Source organism: Bidens hawaiensis, unplaced genomic scaffold (assembly GCF_021521415.1).
Source record: "Bidens hawaiensis isolate Kalapana, Puna unplaced genomic scaffold, B.hawaiensis_p1.1 tig00008041_1, whole genome shotgun sequence".
Lineage (NCBI taxonomy): Eukaryota > Viridiplantae > Streptophyta > Magnoliopsida > Asterales > Asteraceae > Bidens > Bidens hawaiensis.
The window spans coordinates 633,448-655,403 of record NW_027491565.1 but is presented as its reverse complement, the minus strand read 5'-3'; the positions used below and the strand labels follow the sequence as shown (position 1 = coordinate 655,403).

Below are 21,956 nucleotides of genomic sequence, written 5' to 3'. Positions count from 1 at the left end.
CAATAATTTTGCCGTTAAAAAAAAGGAAAAAAAGTTATAAATAATTATCATTTTCTAAATTATATAAATAAAAACAAAAATTTCAATGTGAATGTGAATGTAGTGATTTTTCAACACCTTTACACTCTTCAAAACTTTACCATTTATAAAACCATTTCTCTAGTAACTTGTTTTTGTTGTGCCGGATGAAACGGGTTTCAATTCAAGTTTCAACAAACCAGAAGAAAAACATTAACATATATATATATATTCACACACACACAGACACACATATACATACACATATATATATATATAATAAAAAAACACAAAACATTAATCAAACCCCCAAAAAACCTTGCCCTGTGTATGCTCTCCAGCTATTCGAATTCAACCCATCAATCACTTGTATTCTATTCTATTACTATTATTCTTCCATGGATCTACAAACCCTTTAAAGATCTTGCACCAATTCACCCCAAAGCACCAATCTTTATTATTATAATTAATCAAGATTCAAGATTCATCCTTTATGAAGATACCCTGTTGCACAGTGTGTCAAACTCGGTACAACGAAGACGACAGGTGCCCGTTACTGCTCCAGTGCGGACATGGGTTCTGCAAAGAGTGTTTATCTCGTATGTTCGCCTCATCGTCATCCGACACCTCGTTGTCTTGCCCACGTTGTCGCCACGTGTCCGTTGTCGGCAACTCTGTTCACGCCTTACGCAAGAATTACGCGATTCTAGGGCTCATTTCGTCTAATTCAATTGGGGGTTTTAGTGATGAAGATGAAGAAGATGATGAAGAAGAAGAAGATGAAGATAACATATTGGGTAATAATAATAATAATAGTAATAATAATAATAATAATAATAATAATAATAATAATAATAATAATAATAATAATAATAATAATAATAATAATAATAATAATAATAATAAAAGGTGTGGGACCCACGGGTCGGGTTTTAACGGTTTGATAGAAGTTGGGTGTCATCAGGATTTGAAGATGGTGAAGAAAATTGGGGAATTCGGGGAGATGTGGGCGGCGGTGGTGGTGGGGAAATCGGGGCGGTGTAGGCACCGAGTGGCGGTGAAGAAGCTGAAGGTGGTGAGTGGGGAGGATACGGATTTGGTGTGGGTGCAGAGTCAGCTCGAGGAGTTGAGGCGGAAGGCGATGTGGTGTAGGAATGTGTGTAGGTTTCATGGTGTCATGAAGGTGGATGGGTGTTTAGGGTTGGTTATGGATAAGTGTAACGGGTCGGTCGAGACCGAGATGAAGCAGAATGAAGGGAGGCTTACTCTTGAGCAAATCTTGAGGTATGTTTATGTTAATTTAGGGTAATTAATAATAGAGATTTAGGGTTTATATTGATAATCTTGATATGTAAAAAAGTGTTATTGATAATCCGTTGAACCGCAAACTAATGGTATTAGATGTTATAAAGATAGGATCTTGAGCGAATGTTGAGGTATGTTAACATTAATTTAGGGGAATTGGTATTAGGGATTTAGGGTTTATAATTTTGTTTGTTTTTTGTGCTAATATGCAATCTTGATATGTAAAAAAGTGTTATTGACAATCGAACCGCAAACTAATGGAATTAGATGTTATAAAGATAATATCTTGAGCAAATCTTGAGGTATGTTAAAATGTTAACATTAATTTAGGGTTTATAATCTTGTTTGTATTTTAATGCAATCTTGATATGTAAAAGAGTGTTGTTGATAATCTGTTGAACCGCAAACTAATGAAAATTTGATCTTGATTTAGGTTAAATTTAGGGTTTATAGTTTTGGTTGGAAGAATGCAATCAAACATGCTAGTTAATGCTATCTTGACGTATAAAAAAGTGTTTTTGATAAGTCGTTGAACTGGCTGAGACCGAAATGAAATGAAACAAATGAAGGGAGGCTTGCTCTTGAGCAACTCTTAAGGTTTGTTTTTGTTAATTTAGGGGAATTGGTGTTAGGGATTTAGGGTTTATAGCCGTGTTTGTTTTTTATGCAAATATGCAATCTTGATATGTAAAAAAGTGTTATTGATAACCCGTTGAACCGCAAACTAATGGAATTAGATGTTGTAAAGATAATATCTTGTGCGAATGTTGAGGTATGTTAACATTAATTTAAGGTAATTGGTATTAGGGATTTAGGGTTTATAATCTTGTTTGTTGTTTAATGCTATCTTGATATGTAAAAGAGTGTTGTTGATAATATTTTGAACTGCAAACTAACGGAATTAGATGTTGTAAAGATAATATCTTGAGCAAATCTTGAGGTTTGTTTTTTAAAAATTTGATCTTGATTTAGGTTAATTTAGGGCTTATAGTTTTGGTTAGAAGAAGTCACTCAAACATGTTAGTTAATGCTACCTTGATGTATAAAAAAGTGTTTTTGATAAATCGTTGAACCGGTTGAGACCGAAATGAAATGAATTAAATGAAGGGAGGCTTACTCTTGAGCATATTTTGAGGTTTGTTTTTGAAAAAGTTGATCTTGGTTTACATTTATTTTGGGTGATTGGCATTAGGGTTTATGATCTTGATATGTAAAAATGTGCATTTGATAATCATTAACCACAAACTAATTAGGAATTGTATGATATAAAGGTAATATTTTTCCCTTTTCAACAGATACGGTACGGATATATTACACTAAATTAGGGGAATTGACATTGGGGTTTATAATTTTCGTTGGAAAAAGCCACTCAAACATGTTATATAATGCTATCTTGGTGTACAAAAAAGTGTTTTTGATAAATTGTTGAACCGGTTGAGAGTTGAGACTGAAATGCAACAAAATGAAGGGACTTGAGGTTTGTTTTTTTAAAAATTTGATATCAATTTAGGTTAATTTAGGGATTATAAACTTGGTTGGAAGAAGTCACTCAACCATGTTATTAATGCCATCTTGGTTTATAAAAATGATTTTTGATAAATCATTGAATTGGTTGAGACCGACGTGCAAAGAAATGAAGGTAGAGTTACTCTTGAGTAAATATTGAGTTTTTTTTTTTTTTTCCTAAAATTGATCTTGATTTAGATTAAGTTAGGGTTTACAATCTTGGTTGGAAGAAGCTATTTAAACATGTTATTTAATGCTATTTTGATTTGTAAAAAAGTGTTTTCGATAAATCGTTCAACTGGTTGAGACCGAAATGAAACAGAATGAAGGGATTCAAGGGAAGCTTACTCTTGAGCAAATCTTGAGGTTTGCTTTATAAAAATTTGATCTTGATTTACATTTATTTAGGGTAATTGACATTATGGTTTATAATCTTGATATACCGAAAAGTGTTCTTGATAACCGTTTAGCCACAACCTAATGAGAAATTATATGATATAAAGATAATATTTTTCCCTTGTTTTACCATAAGGATATGTTACATTAATTTAGGGTAATTGACATTAGGGTTTATAATTTTGGTTGTAAGAAGTCACTCAAACATGTTATTTATGCTATCTTGATGTAAAGAAAAGTGTTTTTGATAAAGCGTTGAACTAGTTGAGACCGAAATGCAACAAAATGAAGGGAGACTTGCTCTTGAGCAAATCTCGAGGTTTGTTTTTTCAAAGTTTGATTTTGATTTAGGTTAATATAGGGTTTATAATCTTGGTTGGAAGAAGTCGCTCAAACATGTTATTTAATGCTGTCTTGATGTATAAAGTGTGTTTTTGATAAACCGTTGATTCGTTGAACCGGTCACACTAATGAGGAATTATATGATATAAAGATAATATCTTTCGCTTTTTAATAGATACGGTGCTGATATTATGGTAATAGATATCAGGGTTTGTAGTCTTGTTTCTAAGAAGTCATTCAAACATGTTTTTAATGCTATCTTGATGTATAAAAAAATGTTTTGATAGACCGTTGAACTAGCTTACACTAATGAGGAATTATATGATAGATACGGTGCGGATATTGCACGTGGAGTTGCTGAGCTTCACGCAGCAGGTGTAGTTTGTATGAATCTTAAACCATCAAATCTTCTTTTGGATGAAGACGGTCGTGCAGTGGTTTCTGATTACGGGCTTCCCGCCATTCTAAAGAAGCCCTCTTGTCGAAGAACCCGCCCAGAGTGTGATTCTTCAAGAAGTCATTCGTGCATGGATTGCACAATGCTGAGCCCGAATTACACGGCTCCCGAGGCATGGGAGCCTGAAAAGAAATCATTAAATTTTCTTTGGGATGATGCGCTTGGTATATCTCCAGAATCAGATGCTTGGAGCTTTGGCTGTACTTTAGTTGAAATGTGCACCGGTTCTGTTCCGTATGGCTGTTCTCTTATTATTATTATTATTACTCATAATTTTAAGTTTCTGGATTTAACCCGTTTGAGATTTCTAATAAATTAATATTTGTTCGTAGGTGGGCTGGTTTAAGTGCTGAGGAAATATATCGGGCAGTTGTAAAGGCGAAGAGACAACCTCCACAATATGCAAGTGTAGTAGGTGTTGGAATCCCGAGGGATCTTTGGAAAATGATCGGGGATTGCTTGCAGTTCAAGGCACCCAAAAGACCGACTTTTAGTGCCATGATGGCAATATTTCTCCGACACCTACAAGAAATACCTCGCGGGTCCCCTGCAAGCCCGGATAAGTAAGTATTAGGGTTAGATATTTAAATCCAATAAATAAATTTTAATGCTTTTGATTATTTAACATATAGGTAAAATGAAATTTCTTATTTACCCTTTGTTTTAACCTAAAAATGCAGTGAGGTAACTGTACTACCAAAAGCAAACGGGCTTCCGCCTTCTCCTTCAGTTAACTTAGAAGTTGTTCCTGATTACCAAAGTCTTTTACATAAAATGATCTGCGAAGGCAATGTTTCTGGTGTGAGGTCAGTAGCCATTTTGTCTTTGCTTTATAAGTTATATTATTACATTTTTAATTATGTAATTTATAATTTTTTTAAATACAGTGAGTTGCTACAAAGGGCTTCATCAAAGAATGATGGCAACTCGTTTCATTCTCTGCTCGAAGCACAAAATAGTGATGGTCAAACCGCCCTTCACTTGGCGTGCAGACGTGGCAGTGCTGAACTCGTTGAGGCTATTTTAAAATATCCCGAGGCTAATGTTGATGTTCTTGATAAAGACGGGGACCCGCCACTTGTCTTTGCTCTTGCAGCCGGGTCCCCAGAATGTGTACGGGTCCTTCTTAGTAGATATGCTAATGTCAGGTCTAGGTTAAGAGACGGGTTTGGCCCGTCTGTTGCTCATGTCTGCGCGTATCATGGTCAACCCGATTGTATGCGTGTAGGTTTTTTGACCACCTTTATATAAAGATTTGGAATTATTATTATTATGATAATAATATTGTTTAAAAACGGCGTTTACAACAGGAATTGCTATTAGCTGGTGCGGACCCGAATGCGGTTGATGATGAAGGTGAATCTGTATTGCATAGAGCCGTGACTAAAAAGTATACCGAGTGTGCTCTTGTTATATTGGAACATGGGGGGTGTAAATCTATGGGGATTTCAAACTCAAAGAATCTAACGTGAGTACAGATTCGTTTATAAATGAAATATGTTAAGACGGTTATATGTGGTGGACTAATAGGTGTATAATTGGATAGGCCTTTACATTTATGTGTGACAACATGGAATGTAGCTGTTGTTAAAAGATGGGTTGAAGTGGCAACTTCTGAAGATATCGGTGATGCTATAGATGTACCGAGCCCTGTTGGCACTGCGTTAAGTATGGCAGCTGCTTTAAAGAAAGATCATGAAGCGAGTAAGTTTTAGTCTCATTTAATATGTATATACTTACGGTAAACAAAAAACAGAGGATTTATTTAATTATATTGCAGGTGGTAGGGAACTGGTGCAGATACTCCTTGCTGCTGGAGCTGATGCTACGGCCCAAGATACGCAGCATGGATGGACCGCTTTGCATACTGCTGCTATGACTAATGATGTTGAGTTGGTTAAGGTACGCTATACGCCAGCTGGCAATTCTGACCCGTTCTATAATAGACGTACCGAAAGTCCTGTAAACTGTAACTTGTAAATATATAACAATCAATCAATCATGCCCAGTAAAATCCCACCGACAGCAAAGCTATAAGTAGGGTCTGGGGAGGGTGGGATGTAGGCACACCGTACCTCCATCCAAAGGAATGAAGAGGTGGCTTCCAGAGAGACCCTCGGCTCTAAGTTCATGTGTATGAAGCAAAATAAAGGAAATCAAAGTTTAACAGTTATATACAAACTACTACTAATTATAATAATATTAATAATAAGATCACAGTTTAACAGCTATATAAAAGCTAATAATAATTATAATAATAATAATAATATATGTAAGAAGTTTAAACTAGATTAGTTTATATAACCTTGTAAATTATTGTCTTACAAAAATTAGATTAGTTTTTGCAATCGTATTCACACAATAGCTATATGTAAGAAGTTTAAACTGTTTGAATAGATTATTCTTTATGCTGGAGTTGATGTGAATATAAGGAACGTGCACAATGCAATTCCGCTACATGTGGCGTTGACCAGAGGATCAAAATCATGTGTCGGAATGCTTCTTTCTGCTGGAGCAAATTGTAATTTGCAGGTATTCCAACAATTCAGTTACATAAACTTGTCATATTATTGTTTTTATGCCTTTAAACCGCGTGCTGCTTGTTTATAGGACGACGAAGGTAATAATGCTTTCCATATAGCTGCCGATACAGCAAAGATGATTCGTGAAAATCTTGATTGGATCATCGTTATGCTTAAGTATCCAGGGGCTGCTGTAGAAGTTAGGAATCACAGGTAATAAATTTTGTTAATTTTTCATTTTTGAACAATAGTTTTTATGCACATTTGGTGGATACAGTGGCATGACGCTGCGTGACTTCTTGGAGGCCCTCCCTCGGGAATGGATTTCAGAAGATTTGATGGAAGCACTTGCAAACAAAGGGGTTCATTTATACCCTACAATGTTAGTTCATATGCTTGTTTTTTTAGATTCTTGAATGTTTTCTGTATGATTACTTTTTAACTTTTTTTGAATGGTTTTTAGATATCAAGTAGGAGATTGGGTTAAATTCAAAAGTACAGTTGTCACTCCAACATACGGGTGGCAAGGTGCAACGCACACGAGTGTCGGTTTTGTTCAGAGTGTTCCTGACAAAGATAACCTGTTTGTATCATTTTGTTCCGGTGAAGCTCGTGTTCTCGCCAATGAAGTTGTGAAAGTCATACCATTGGATCGCGGTCAACACGTGCAACTCAAACCGGATGTAGGGGAGCCAAGGTTTGATCACAAAAGTTCATGTTATTATTGTAACAATACTGATTTTATAATCATGGTTAATCGTGAACTTAGTATTTCGACAGGTTTGGTTGGAGAGGTCAATCGCGAGATAGTATTGGAACCGTACTTTGTGTTGACGATGATGGGATTTTACGGGTCGGGTTTCCTGGAGCGTCCAGAGGATGGAAGGCGGATCCTGCAGAAATGGAACGGGTTGAGGAATTCAAAGTTGGAGATTGGGTTCGGGTCCGGCCCGCTCTTACTACAGCTAAGCATGGGTTAGGATCAGTCACACCTGGAAGCATTGGCATTGTATATTGTATTAGACCCGATAACAGTTTATTATTGGAACTCAGCTATCTTCCACATCCATGGCATTGTGAACCCGAGGAAGTTGAACCTGTTGAGCCGTTTAGGGTAATTTAATATATACTCATTGCTATAATATGTTTCACTTCTATTAAAAATACATGTTTAACATGGGATTATCGTGTCTGCAGATTGGTGACCGGATTTGTGTAAAACGGTCGGTTGCAGAGCCTAGGTATGCTTGGGGCGGTGAGACACATCACAGTGTTGGAAGAATTATCGAGATAGAAAGTGACGGGCTTTTAATAATTGAAATTCCAAATCGGCCCATTCCGTGGCAAGCGGATCCTTCTGACATGGAAAAGGTGGAAGACTTCAAGGTATATTAATATTAAAAATCTTGTATTATGTTTTTCTGTTTTGACCCGTTAGAGTTAAAAATTAACCGAGTCGACCCGTTTGTTTGACAAACTTTTGGTGACATGGCAGGTGAGGGACTGGGTGAGAATTAAGGCTTCAGTGTCATCTCCTAAATACGGGTGGGAGGATATAACCCGAAACAGTATTGGATTGATCCATAGTTTAGAGGAAGACGGTGATATGGGGATTGCTTTTTGCTTTCGAAGCAAACCCTTTTCTTGTTCTGTGACGGATGTTGAAAAGGTGCCGCCTTTCGAATTGGGTCAAGAAATACATATGATGTCGTCGGTCAGTCAACCTAGACTCGGATGGTCAAACGAAAGTCCCGCCACCGTCGGTAAAATTGTTAGAATCGACATGGATGGAGCTTTAAATGTAAAAATGCTCTTCCTTTACTTGCTTTCTTTTGTTCGGCTGACGGGTCGGGTTATGGGCCAAAACGGGTTCGACAGTTTTGAACTTTTCGTTTCTTTTTTCAGGCGAAAGTGGCGGGAAGACACGGCTTATGGAAAGTATCCCCTGGAGATGCGGAAGTGCTTTCCGGGTTTGAAGTCGGTGACTGGGTTCGTTCAAAACCGAGTGTCGGCAACAGACCGAGTTATGATTGGTTAAGTATTGGAAAAGAAAGCTTAGCGGTGGTCCATAGTGTACAAGATACCGGTTATCTAGAATTAGCTTGTTGTTTCCGTAAAGGCAAATGGATGACTCACCACACCGACATCGAGAAAGTTTCCGGCTTTAAAGTCGGGCAGCACGTGAGATTTCGGGCAGGTCTACAAGAGCCCAGATGGGGTTGGCGAGGCGCCCAATCTGATTATCGAGGAGTAATAATCAGTGTAAACTCGGATGGTGAATTACGTGTCGCGTTTTTCGGGTTATCGGGATTGTGGAGAGGCGACCCTGCAGATTTAGAAAAAGAACCGACGTTCGAAGTTGGAGAATGGGTTCGTATGACGGATAACGCGAGTGCTTGGAAATCAATCAGGCCCGGTAGTATTGGAGTCGTACAGGGTATTGTGTATGAAGAAGATATATGGAACGGGAACATTTCGGTTGGTTTCTGTGGAGAACAAGAGCAATGGGTAGGGCCAAGTACCGATCTTGAAAAAGTCAACAAGCTGACAAATGGTCAACGTGTTCGGGTCAAGTCCTCGGTGACTCAACCTAGGTTCGGGTGGTCGGGACATACACATTCAAGTATCGGTGTAATATCCGCAATAGACGCGGACGGGAAGCTAAGAATATACACACCCTCGGGTTCAAAGTCATGGATGCTCGAGCCGTTTGAAGTCGAAGTAGTGGAAGAAGAAGAGCTTCATATCGGAGACTGGGTTCGGGTCAAACCGTCGGTCTCAAACCCGACCTACCATTGGGGAGACGTGACGCATTCAAGCATCGGGGTGGTGCACCGCATTGAAGACGAGGATCTTTGGGTCGCGTTCTGTTTCTTGGAAAGACTATGGCTTTGCAAGAATATTGAAGTGGAACGGGTCAGACCGTTTGCAGTGGGAGATAAAGTGAAAATAAAAAAGAATCTGGTCAACCCGAGATGGAGGTGGGGTATGGAGACGCACGCGAGCAAAGGTCAAGTGGTCGGGGTGGACGCTAACGGGAAGTTAAGGATCAAGTTTCAGTGGAGGGAAGGAAAGCCATGGATTGGTGATCCTGCTGATATTGTTCTTGATCTTGATGAAGTCGAACGCCCGTGACCCGAATGGTGAAAAGTAACGAAAACCGAGCATCTGGGCCTAGTTTTGTAGGTGTTGGGTATTTGGATGAAACTAATGTGGATAGAAAGTACCATGAAAGTGAAAATGATTGCAGACAGGTGACAATGAGGTAAGTAAAGTAAGCTATTTAGGTAAATAGTCTACAACATATGAATTGGTGTTTTAATTTTATTATTATTATTATTATACAGAGGAATAACATCATCATTTGATTATCTGTTTTGTTGTTAAGACACATTGTGACTGGCTTTTTTTCTTTTTATGTACCTTTTAACTCGTATGTTGTCTTGTTCATATTATGTTATATACACCCATTTCTTTTCTAAGTATAGCTTTAGTATTTCATAGTTTGGTGATTTTATCAAAAGATTTATATTTTTCGGTTAGGCTAGGTGATGGCGTGAGATGACGGTTTTTTATTTTTTACTAGGGTGTGTAGAGTTTGGTTCGGTTATTAGTCTTAAAACAATTGGTTTTCGGTTTTGTTTTGGTTTTGATTAGGTTGGTTTCGATTAATGATCAAAATTAAACTTGGGCTAAAATTCTAAATTTAGAAAAATACATGAAATAAATGTTTAAATACATAAAATGAATTCTATAAATACATAAAATGGTGGACTCTGTGGTATACATGAAATATAGAGGTATAAAAACTAGAATATATGAAATGAAGGTATAAAAATTAGAAATATGTGAATGGTTTGGTTCCGTTAATTTTGGTTAACTGAGGGTGCAAAAAATAGCAACTCGTCTTTGGTTAATTTGTTTTGGTTTTCAGTTCGGACCATTCGGTTATTGATCACCGCTAATATTTACTTCGAGACATCAAAAGAAAACTTATTGAACATTTGTCACACAAAATTAGATGTGAAGGCTGAAAATATGTTAAGCTATTCTTCATTTGAAAAAGAGTAAATTGTTATTTTAACTCATTTAGTTTGGTCATTTTTTTCACTTTTATCAAAAAGAGAATTTCGGTTTTGATTGATATGGTTTCTTTAAATTATCAATTTTAGTCCAACCATTTATTCTATTTTAGGCTTTTATGGTAAGTGGCATGGTAGTTTCATTTTACTATAAGCCATATACCATATTGCTAGTGGAATTACACTGAGGGGTTTTTTGTTTTTTTGTTTGTCATTTTAAACCGTGAGTTATCATTATTATTATTTTTATTTTTTCTAACACTTTAATCTAACAATTTTAATAGTCATAGGTAGGGGTGTTCTTCGGATTTGTTTTTTGGGTCGGGTTTTTCAGATTTCAAAGTTTTAAATCTTAACCCGAAATCCAACCCAAATCTCTCATGGCCGTAGAACAGCTGGAAAAAGCCCGGGCTCACCAGCCAAATTTGCAGGTCATCGGTACCCCCAAGCTCTTATTAGACTAAAAACAAGTTACAAATTTTGTCTCGGTAGGACATGTAATCAGTCGAAGGAGCGGAGCTTAGAGCCTTGACCTCGATCGGAAAAGAATCAAGAGAAAAAGAAAGAATCGGAATTTATGGGTTTTTCGGGTTCAGGTTCTTTCAAGTTGGGTTAATCGGGTTTCAAGTATCCTAGAAAACAAAACAAAAAAAATTAAAAACTTCAATGCTAAAATTAAAACAACATATTCTTCTTTGCTCGTAACGCAATAATCAAATAATAAACCAACATAACTTGATAAAATAAATCAAAAGCGGAAAACATAACTAACTCGAACCATAGTCTTCTTCAATCGGACGTGATTTGATTGTTCGATTACGGTTGGTATTAGTAATAAACGGAAAACATAAATTAACAATAAACAATCGATCGATAATAGTTGGCTAAGACTAAGCCTATTATACCTAAAAATATATTTAATTTCAAAACATAAGGTTTATTCGGGTTGACCCGAAACATATAAATCAAACCCGAAAACCAACCCGAATTACTTCGGTTCGGGTTAGTCTTTTCTCGAGTTCAGGTTTTTCGATTCGGGTTAGTTCGGGTACGGGTTTTTTCAGGTTGGGTTTCGGGTAAAAGTGACGGCCCTGTTCTAGGTTATTCATACACCATACACCATATAGATTACTTTTAACACCAAATTGTCGGGACATGCAAAAAAATATTGTCTTCAAGTTGCAAACGTCATTCACAAACATTTAAACCATAATCAGTCAATCAGTCAGTCAGTCAGTCAGTCTGCAATCAATCAATGGGATCCATCGATGACGCGGTGAAAGCATTGGTCGTGAAACTGCACCACAGTATCCGTGTGAAGAAACGTGGATCGGCTCACTGGTAGACGATCAACTTTCATCGGGTATGAGTATGCTATTTCACCGATGGTTCTCCGGAGTATGAATTCTTCCACCTACAAAACGAGCAGCACCGTGAACTTACCCCTCAGAAAGGGACAGAGGGGTCCTCTTTGGGGTAACCCTCCGGTGTGAGAATAAGAGATTGTAGGAGAAGATAATAATAATCTGAGAGTGAGTAAGGAATTGGAATGTATTTTTTTCCTTACCTCCCCTTGTGAAGGTGGTGTGGTATTTATAGTGTTAGGGTTTCCAATGATTGGGCTCAGATCCCATTAGGGCCTTTTTGGCCTCCTCCTATTGCTTTGCGCCACGTGTCCTTAGGACACCTGGTGCTTTTTCATTGATTATTCTCTGACCCAGGTATTTCACCTGACCCATGTGCAATCACGTGGTAGCACATGGGTTTTGCTGAGTTGTCCACCTTTCATTGGCAGCTGTCAACATCAGCATATTCTTTATTCCTTAAAGGATACCTTCTGGAAGGTTGTCTGACGAGCACAATCAAGGTTGTCCTTATCCTGATTTGGATAAGGACGAGGTTGATTATGTGCATGTGTGATATGCGCCTATCCTGAGGATGCGCGAGGTCTTCTCTTTATTCTCACGCACAGATGTTTCATGCGCAGATGTGATATGCGCAAGCATATGTAATATGCGCCACGCGCAGATGTGATATGCGTGAGCATATATGATGCGTGAGCATGTGATATGCGCCACGCGCAGATGCGCCACGCGCAGATGTGATATGCGTGAGCATATATGGTGCGTGAGCATATGTGATGCGTGAGCATATGTGATGCGTGAGCATATGTGATATGCGCCATGCGCATAGGTTTTGGCTTTGTGCCTTCATGATATCTTGATTTCAAGCCTCTTGTCTATATCTTGTGGGTTGACCCGCCCCGCTCGATGTTAAGGCGGGTACATACCTCTTCAAGCCCCCCCAGTCTAATGTGTGTCTTGTCTCGCGCGAGCGAGGTAAGATAGATATTAGACTTAATAGTTTTCTCTTTTAATAGGGTTTGTCTTTTCCTTTTTTATTTCTCATCGTTGCGCGAAATTCTATCCTTTTGGTTGAAATGAATCGTCCATGTACGTGGTTGGTTGGTGCTGACATGCGTCAGAGATGGAGACATGTGTCAGACTTTTCGTGTGCTCGAGGTGCTACAGTTGCCTTTCCTGTCCCCTCACACAGTGTCAGGAACACGTGTCGCGCTCGTGTTGGCCTGCACCTGCGAGTGGGGGCGCGTGAACTCTGATCAGTACCTGTTTCGTTCCCTTTCATGTCCCCTCACACAGTGTCAGGAACAAGTGTCGCGCTCGCGTTGGCCTGCACCTGCGAGTGGGGGCGCGTGAACTCTGATCACTACCTGTTTCTCTCTCTCCTGGGCCTATAAAAGCAAGCCTTTTGAGTTGTTATTCTTCATCTTCATTGTTATTTCAGAGCTTTTTCTTTCCTTCCTGCTTTTAATCACCAAATCATCCACGTAGACTTCTAGGTTTCTTCCAATTTGCTCGTTGAAAACCGCATCCATGAGTCTTTGGTAAGTGGCTCCTGCATTCTTCAAACCAAAGGGCATTTTTTTGTAACAAAAAACACCCTTGTCAGTTCTGAAGGCAGTCTTGTCCTCGTCTTGTGGTGCCATTTGAATTTGGTGATAGCCCTTGTAGGCGTCCAGGAAACATTTGAGCTTAAATGGCGCCACAGAGTCCACCTTCGCGTCAATGTTTGGGAGGGGGTAACAATCTTTTGGACATGCTTTGTTGAGGTCCTTGAAATCAATGCACATCCTCCATGACCCGTTGCTCTTCTTTACCATCACAGGATTGGCTACCCATGTTTGGTATCGTATTGGGCGGATGATATTTGCGCGCAGTAGATCTTCTACTTGCTTATTCACGGCCTTTGCCTTCTCATCCCCCATGACTCTCTTCTTTTGAGCAATTGGCTCTACAGACTTGAAGGTGTTGAGAGAATGTTGCGCCAGGTCTCGCGGAACCCCAGTCATATCAGAATGTTGCCACGCGAAGACCGACATATACGTTGTGAGCAATCTTTTCATTCTCAACCTTGTGTCGTCTGATATCGTAGCTCCAATTGTGATTGTTTGCTCTGGGAATTTTGGGTTGAGAATCCATTCCTCTGGCGCGTTGTTTGCCATTGGAAGTTTCATTCTCCCTTCCCGCGGTATACTTGTCACTGCGCACAAATGATCTCGGTATACAAATGTTACACCTGTTGGTGTTAGGAACCCCAGCGCGCCGTGCGCTGGTGACGGTATGGCGTTGAATTGAGCAATCGTTCCTCTACCCAAGATCATATTGTGGCATGAAGTGGTGGGCAAGACCAAGAAGTTGACAATTTCGGCTCGCTTGTGTTTCTCATCCCCCATAGTTAGTTCAAATTGTATCTGACCTAGGGGGTGAATGATTTCATTTGAAACACCCGAGATTGGTGCATTCACAATTTCGAGCCTTGCTTGGTCTGCTGGATCCAACTTCCTGAAACATTGCTCATACATGATGTCTGATTCACTGCCAGTGTCCACCAGGACTTTTGACACTTCATAATGAGCAATGTGTGTAGTGATGACTAGAGGACTGCTGATAGACGGGCCTCCCCTGATTCTTGGGAAGATTACTTGTTGCTCGCGCCAATCTCCTTGGACTTGCGCGCTTCTCTTTCTCGATCTTTGCCCTTGCCTTCCTCCCTCGGCTACACAGATTCTTTTGAACTTTTTGCTGGCTGAGGCTCCATCTGGTTGTTCATTCTCTGGTCTTGGGTTTTTCACCAGGTGAGCCAACTTGCCTGATTTCACATTTCTTTCAATCGCATCTTTCAAATGGTGGCATGCATCGGTGTTGTGCCCTATGGACTTGTGAAACTCACAATACTTGCCACTGTTTGATGGTCCCTTGTGGAGTAATGGCTTGGGGCTTTTAAACTGGACATTCTCTGTGCTTAACACTTGTGAAGGCGTTTTAGTGAGGGGAGTCCATATTCTTGGTAGAGGTCTGTTAGGCTCTCTGCCGCCTTCCCTCTTGTCACTTTCTCCGCGATTACGAATGTCTTTTTGGGGCTGCGGTGAGCTTGGTTGCGCCTGCTTTTCTGCGGGAGAAAAACTGGTTTGTTGCAACCTGGACCATACGGAGTTCTGTTTGCCCCTCCTTTCATTGTTGCGCGGTGCTTCTGTTTGATGCCCTCTATCTCTTGCTCTATCTTGGGCAATTTGTTTTTCATTTCGCGCGAAGACTCGCGATGCTTCCATTAGCTTGGCCCAAGTGGTTGGCATGCCATCTCTGCTCACGAGAGCTCTGCGGAGTTGATCACTGCGCGCACCTTGTATAAAGGCCACGCGCAGGAGTTGCTCAGTGATACCTCCAATTGCAAGAGATTCCTGATTGAAACGGGTTATAGAGTCTTCAATGGTTTCATCATTCCTGCGCACGCAGTGCATGATGTCATCGGGTTGCGCGTGTGTCTGCGCTGCTGTACGAAGTGAGCCTGGAACTTCTCCAATATCTCTTCGAACCCATCGATTTGTCCAGTCGGCAAGCTTTCGAACCAGACACGCGCTGCGCCCGTGAGGCAGCGAGCAAACATGTGACACCATGTTGGCATCGTCCAGCTTTCTAGGTTTCCAGTGTTGTAAAAACCTTGTAAGAAATCGTCTGGATCTGTTGTGCCGTCGTACTTGCCCAAACCACTTGGCATCTTGGTTTTGTGCTGAATGGGAGCCTTCGCGATGCGCTCAGTGAATTTTGAATGCTTCACCAAGATGGCTGGCCTATATGGTGTGGTTACGTCCACTTGCCCTCTCGCTGGTGGGCTGTACGGTGTGTACAGATCCATATCGGCTTTGGCTCCAGGCGCTATGTTCATGTGCGCGCGGAGCTGTGAGCCTCCTGCATGAGTATCTCGCGTCTTCCTCATGCTGTGCACTTCTTCATCACTAAAATCAGCGTGTTCAGTGTGAACAGAGTGACCATCTTCCGGCGCGCGCGCCCTTTTTGTTGTTCCCTGGATGGTTTGCTTATCAAATGCGAGCCTTTGTGTTAAGTCGGCTAACTTTTTGTGTTTGACCAGCTCATTGTATTTGTCCATTAAACGTCGTTGTTCGTTTATGAGCCATTCTTTAGGGTCATTGGTTTCAACTTCTGGACCCATTGGTCCTTTTTGTTTTGCACCAGTCAGATTTTGGAACGTGAGATCGTCTGGAGGAGTTTCAGTCTGGCTATGAGGAGTTGTGATGAAGGGATGGTTACTGGTGGTGCGCGCAGAATCACGCGGCACCCTCAGAAACTGCTGTCCCTCATTAACATCCTCAAACTCATTATCCTCCAGAACTTGATCGCTGTTTCGAACACCAGAAACCATGATGAAGTTTTTCAGAGAGAACTGATGAGATAGTGGTTTTGTTGCCGTTGTTACAGGTGATGGCGCCAATGAAGAAACGTGGATCGGCTCACTGGTAGACGATCAACTTTCCTCGGGTATGAGTATGCTATTTCACCGATGGTTCTCCGGAGTATGAATTCTTCCACCTACAAAACGAGCAGCACCGTGAACTTACCCCTCAGAAAGGGACAGAGGGGTCCTCTTTGGGGTAACCCTCCGGTGTGAGAATAAGAGATTGTAGGAGAAGATAATAATAATCTGAGAGTGAGTAAGGAATTGGAATGTATTTTCTTCCTTACCTCCCCTTGTGGAGGTGGTGTGGTATTTATAGTGTTAGGGTTTCCAATGATTGGGCTCAGATCCCATTAGGGCCTTTTTGGCCTCCTCCTATTGCTTTGCGCCACGTGTCCTTAGGACACCTGGTGCTTTTTCATTGATTATTCTCTGACCCAGGTATTTCACCTGACCCATGTGCAATCACGTGGTAGCACATGGGTTTTGCTGAGTTGTCCACCTTTCATTGGCAGCTGTCAACATCAGCATATTCTTTATTCCTTAAAGGATACCTTCTGGAAGGTTGTCTGACGAGCACAATCAAGGTTGTCCTTATCCTGATTTGGATAAGGACGAGGTTGATTATGTGCATGTGTGATATGCGCCTATCATGAGGATGCGCGAGGTCTTCTCTTTATTCTCACGCGCAGATGTTTCATGCGCAGATGTGATATGCGCAAGCATATGTAATATGCGCCACGCGCAGATGTGATATGCGTGAGCATATATGATGCGTGAGCATGTGATATGCGCCACGCGCAGATGCGCCACGTGCAGATGTGATATGCGTGAGCATATATGGTGCGTGAGCATGTGATACGCGTGAGCATATGTGATGCGTGAGCATATGTGATACTCGTGAGCATATGTGATGCGTGAGCATATGTGATATGCGCCATGCGCATAGGTTTTGGCTTTGTGCCTTCATGATATCTTGATTTCAAGCCTCTTGTCTATATCTTGTGGGTTGACCCGCCCCGCTCGATGTTAAGGCGGGTACATACCTCTTCACCGTGTAAACAACAACAACGTGGATGAGATCCGCAAGTTGTATGAAACAGCGAGCAGCATTAAGTTGCCTTGTGTCGAGGACGTTGCCGAGTACGTGAACAACGACGATATCTTCTGCTTGCTGTACGGAGAGATGTGGTGCCGCCAACTCTTTGCTACCACATCTTCACCAACCCTCATGCAGAGGATTCATTCATGGCGTAACTACGTCAATCTCTTTGAGGTAGATGCTTGGGTTAACCCGATTAATACTTTTTAACTCGGCCTTAGTTGGCTTATTCGGCTTTGCATGTGAACCACCTCGTTTAAAGTGCTCCGATATGAAACAGACCGAAAAAACCGAAGGCTTAGTTTTATGTTTTTTTTTTGTAAAAACTGAACTAACGGTTCGGCTTTGGTTTTGCATAGGGCTGGCATATCATGTATACCCGTACATGATAATGCACGAACACGATAAGACATGAACACGAAATGTGTATACCTGTACACGACACGAAAACTTATCGTGTTCATGTATCCCGAACACAAACTGTATACACGATAAAACACGGTAAGAGTTTTTTAGAAACACATATTTGACAACCTTTTTAGTGAAAAAAAAAAGCCGAAGAGGGAATGTTCGTGAGTGGTGAGTGTTGACGGATGAGAAACATAGAGTGGAAATGTTTTAGGAATTTAGGGTTTATGATAACTTATAATTACACACACACACACATATATATGTATGTATAGTTATAAAAATCTAACCAGGTACTTAACATGTATTTTACCTGTTTAGACACAAAAATTAACAAGTAAATTCGTGTCTACCTGTATAATACACGAAACATGTTAAGGCCTTACATGTTACCTGTTAAAGTCGTGTAGGTACGTGTCGTGTATTCGTGTCTCGTGCATAAATTGTCAACCCTAGTTTTGCATGTAATAAAAAAAAACGAGCCGAACCGAATATCTTAATTTTTATTTTAAGTAATTTATAAGAATCTAATAAATATGTAGCTCAAATATTTTTTGTCAAATGTATAATAGTGTCTATTAGTTAACAATTAACAAAATTATATATACCTAAATTATTTATTTTTTGCTAACTTTTTTTTCCGACCGAAAATTTTCAAGCTCAAATGGCAAAAACCGAATAAACTGAAACCAAAACAAAAACCTTAGAACTGAAACCGAAAAAAACCATAACCAAACGGTTTAAAAAATTCCAAAAACCGAAGTTTTGGTTTTTGGTTTGGTTTTAGCTCAAAACCACAACGAACCGCACCACGCACACCCCTAGTTTCGGTTCGGGTTAATCATGCTCCGGGACACCCCTTTATAATACCCTGTCTTGTAGTAGATTCTTTCTTGGCATATGTTAGTAAGGCAGTGTTGGGTTTTATTTTTTCAGCTCCTGTTAACCGGCATGCTGAGTATCCAGTTGCCTTACCAGTGGTTGTGGGACATGATAGACGAGTTTGTCAATCAGTTTCAGTCCTTCTGTCACTATCGTGCCTCGGAAATCAAAACCGAGCAGGATGTTGCTATACTAAAACTACGTCACAGGGTCAGTCAGGCGTTCATACTAACTATATATCTTTCAGGATTGTTGATGAATGATGATAATGTGTCGAATACTTGAATGATAATAATAGTTTTTTTTGGCAGGCTTTGAGTGTCAAGTGTGTTCTTAGCTTATTGCAAGCATTCGTGAGCAAGTCTTCGATTATTCAGATTCTAGAGCGTGCAGAAGATAGCGGGCTTCAGTTGTTGACAGCAACAACAGAAGATGTTCGGACCGGTCGTAGTAGTAGTAATGTGTTAAATGTCTTGGGCTACTTCAGCATGGTTGGTTTACTAAGAGTCCATTGTTTACTGGGAAGCTACCGGACCGGACTCGGCTGCCTAGATTTGATTGACATAAGCAAGCAAGGATTTTACACCAGTCTTGTTCCCACTCACGTCACAACCGTCTATCATTATGGCTTTGCTAATCTTATGTTGGGGAGGTATGCAGACGCCATACACGAATTCAACAATTTCCTTGTCCACATTTTCAAGAATAAGCAGCCCCAACAGGATTCGCCACAAATACTAAACAAGATTGAACAGATGTATGCTCTGCTAGCAATCTGTGTCTCGCTTTGTCCTCAACGCCAGCTTATTGATAAAAATGTCTACTCTCAACTAATGGATAAATACGGTGAAAAAATGTCGAGAATGCTAAGATATGATGACGAGTCATTTGCCCTTTATCAGGACCTTTTGTCATATGCATGGCCCGCATTTAACACTCCCTTTGCACCAAATTCTGGTCACCAAAATCAAATTTTCGACAACGTACGATTCTTTTTTGCTCAAATGAAATGGCAATACTGTTTTTTTTTTTTGAGTTTTATTTTATATATTGTTCAGGAAGGACGTGCCCGTTATGATGATGATGATGAGGTGGAGGAGGAGCTTTCAACTGCATATCCCGCATTTTTTATAAATCATAACCAGGTACGAATCTTCAATAGATTAGTCTTGTGACTTCTTCATCTTGATGTTAATGTAGAGAACTAGAGATTATTCATTGGTTTACTTTTTTTGTTTTGTTTCGTTGCAGCTTGAAGCAGTGATTGTCAATATGTTAAAATTAAAACTGAAATAAACTTTGTTCATAAACTGGAAAATGAATTTAGAGGCTACTAATATTTTGTAAAGTTTTTATCTTATTTGAGTTGAGATATTATGTTTTAGTGTATGATCTTATTATGATTCTTATTGTGCTTCACGTGCATTCTTAACCTGTGCTGTACGATATATAAACACATATATTATCAGGTGTATGCAACTGTTTAAACGGGCCAGCTCAGATTGGGTAACATTGTGAGACGCCATAACAGCATCGTTGCAGCATACTTACGAGTAACTATGTCGTCCGGTTTAAGGTCCATTTTAATAATTTGAGAATATAAACAAACTTTTAAGTTTACTCTATAACCAGAGGTATGTTCCTGAATCAAGTTAATGTCCTTGCAAATGAAAGCCATGTATCAAATGATTATATCCATAGTTATTAATAGCACTAGGCGCACTCAAGGCGCATAGGTCTCGCCTAGGGCCTAGGCGCAAAGCGCAAAAAAAGCGAGGGCCTAAGAAAAAAAACGCACTTAAAAAAAAAAGAAATTAAAATATGTTATGTATCAGAAAAATAATACTATTGTTCATATATAAAAATAAAAGCTATTATGTAATACGCATAAAAATTAAAAATTAAACAATAAGTTAAAAATTTAGAATATAGAGATAACAAGATTCATAAAACCTTCAAATATTATTTTAATAGTTCAATAACAAATAGTTTTAAAATAAAAAAATTATTTAAATTAACCTATCATGTGGTTACTGTAGCACACTAGCAGCAGAGCTACAGTGCCCAGCTACAATATTACTTTAAATATAAAATAAAATGAAGTTGCAGTTTTTCGATGCTTTAAAGTTTAAACCCATGTATAGAAAACGAGAACACAAAAAAGGCTCTCCTCCACCTCCTTCCAGGTAATTACCTTCATTTCAGGCCGGAATTTACAGGTTTTAGCCGGAATATGGCCGGAAGCGCGCCTCGACCATCACCAGGCGCTTTACCTGTGCTGCGCCTTGAATTATCGCCTAGGCGTGCGCCCAGTGGGCTTTTAATAACTATGAATTTATATCATTATACTAAAATAATATCTTATTATACTAACTAGAAAATTTTCTGCAAATTTTGTTTTCCTTGCTGCAAACCAACTATAAGATTTCCAAGAACATTTGTGCGATGACTTCCCATTAGTTTAGTTGGATGACCCGTTTCGACCCATTCCAAAGTTACACAGGTATGTTTTATATTAATGAAAGAGAAAAATTCAATATTTTCACTGAATTAGGCTGTTGAAAATGTTTTGCCACCTAGAGACTTATGGAAGCTCTGAACGCGTCATGTTTAAGAACAGAATTGCTCGTTTCAATTGCTCAAGTAAAAAAGGCTTCATCAAGTAGAGGCGTTTTAAGGGAAGATTTTCGTCCTGTTAGTTGCCTCCCTATCTCTATGTGTATATCAGTATTTATATGTGCATTTATACATATGCATCTAAATAGACATATGCATACATACCGACGCATATGGTTATCTTCTCACAATGAAGTTAGAAGCGTCACGATTAATTACATCAGAATGTAACATACTTCTATCCTTTTGTCATTATTGCATACAACACCCGTATGGTTTTTCACCGTTTTCATCATTTTTTGATGATGTGGCAGTGTTCCATGCCAACGTTTTTTGGGACAATAGTTGTAATGAGAGAATGAAACATGTCAACACGGGAAACATGAAGAATAAACCAGACAGTGAATAAGAAGCATACCAATTAAGTCATACAAAATATAAAGTTCAAAGAATAATTACAAGTAAATTGATGTAGTTGCTTGCATGACAAACTTTACCTTGTTTGCATAGGCCTTGGAACCTTTTTTTTAATGTTGTGGAGCCACATG

General features: G+C 39.5%; 2 protein-coding genes across 2 annotated transcripts; both read left to right on the top strand.

The window, feature by feature from the left end:
- Positions 1 to 285: 285 nt before the first annotated feature.
- LOC143636754 (E3 ubiquitin-protein ligase KEG-like) lies at positions 286 to 9,943 on the top strand. The gene is made up of 16 exons (XM_077104270.1): positions 286 to 1,302; positions 3,896 to 4,258; positions 4,357 to 4,587; positions 4,705 to 4,830; positions 4,912 to 5,248; positions 5,335 to 5,492; positions 5,571 to 5,728; positions 5,805 to 5,926; positions 6,422 to 6,556; positions 6,635 to 6,759; positions 6,824 to 6,928; positions 7,010 to 7,243; positions 7,327 to 7,660; positions 7,744 to 7,932; positions 8,042 to 8,347; positions 8,452 to 9,943. The coding sequence occupies exons 1-16, from the start codon at positions 512 to 514 to the stop codon at positions 9,679 to 9,681; spliced, it is 4,944 nt and encodes a 1,647-aa protein (XP_076960385.1). The 5' UTR covers positions 286 to 511; the 3' UTR covers positions 9,682 to 9,943.
- On the top strand, positions 9,687 to 20,088 carry LOC143636719 (uncharacterized). Its single transcript, XM_077104239.1, has 5 exons — positions 9,687 to 9,811; positions 17,511 to 17,676; positions 18,847 to 19,002; positions 19,104 to 19,937; positions 20,044 to 20,088. Exons 1-5 carry the CDS (start codon positions 9,687 to 9,689, stop codon positions 20,086 to 20,088), a joined length of 1,326 nt encoding a protein of 441 aa, XP_076960354.1.
- Positions 20,089 to 21,956: the final 1,868 nt, after the last annotated feature.

Coding starts and splice junctions, on each gene's coding strand:
- LOC143636754 (XM_077104270.1), top strand. CDS start 512: ATGAAGATACCCTGTTGCACAGTGTGTCAAACTCGGTACAACGAAGAC. Junction 1,303..3,895: donor ACTCTTGAGCAAATCTTGAG/GTATGTTTATGT, acceptor ATTATATGATAG/ATACGGTGCGGATATTGCAC. Junction 4,588..4,704: donor TCCCCTGCAAGCCCGGATAA/GTAAGTATTAGG, acceptor CTAAAAATGCAG/TGAGGTAACTGTACTACCAA.
- LOC143636719 (XM_077104239.1), top strand. CDS start 9,687: ATGGTGAAAAGTAACGAAAACCGAGCATCTGGGCCTAGTTTTGTAGGT. Junction 19,003..19,103: donor TACTAAAACTACGTCACAGG/GTCAGTCAGGCG, acceptor TTTTTTTGGCAG/GCTTTGAGTGTCAAGTGTGT. Junction 19,938..20,043: donor TTTTTATAAATCATAACCAG/GTACGAATCTTC, acceptor GTTTCGTTGCAG/CTTGAAGCAGTGATTGTCAA.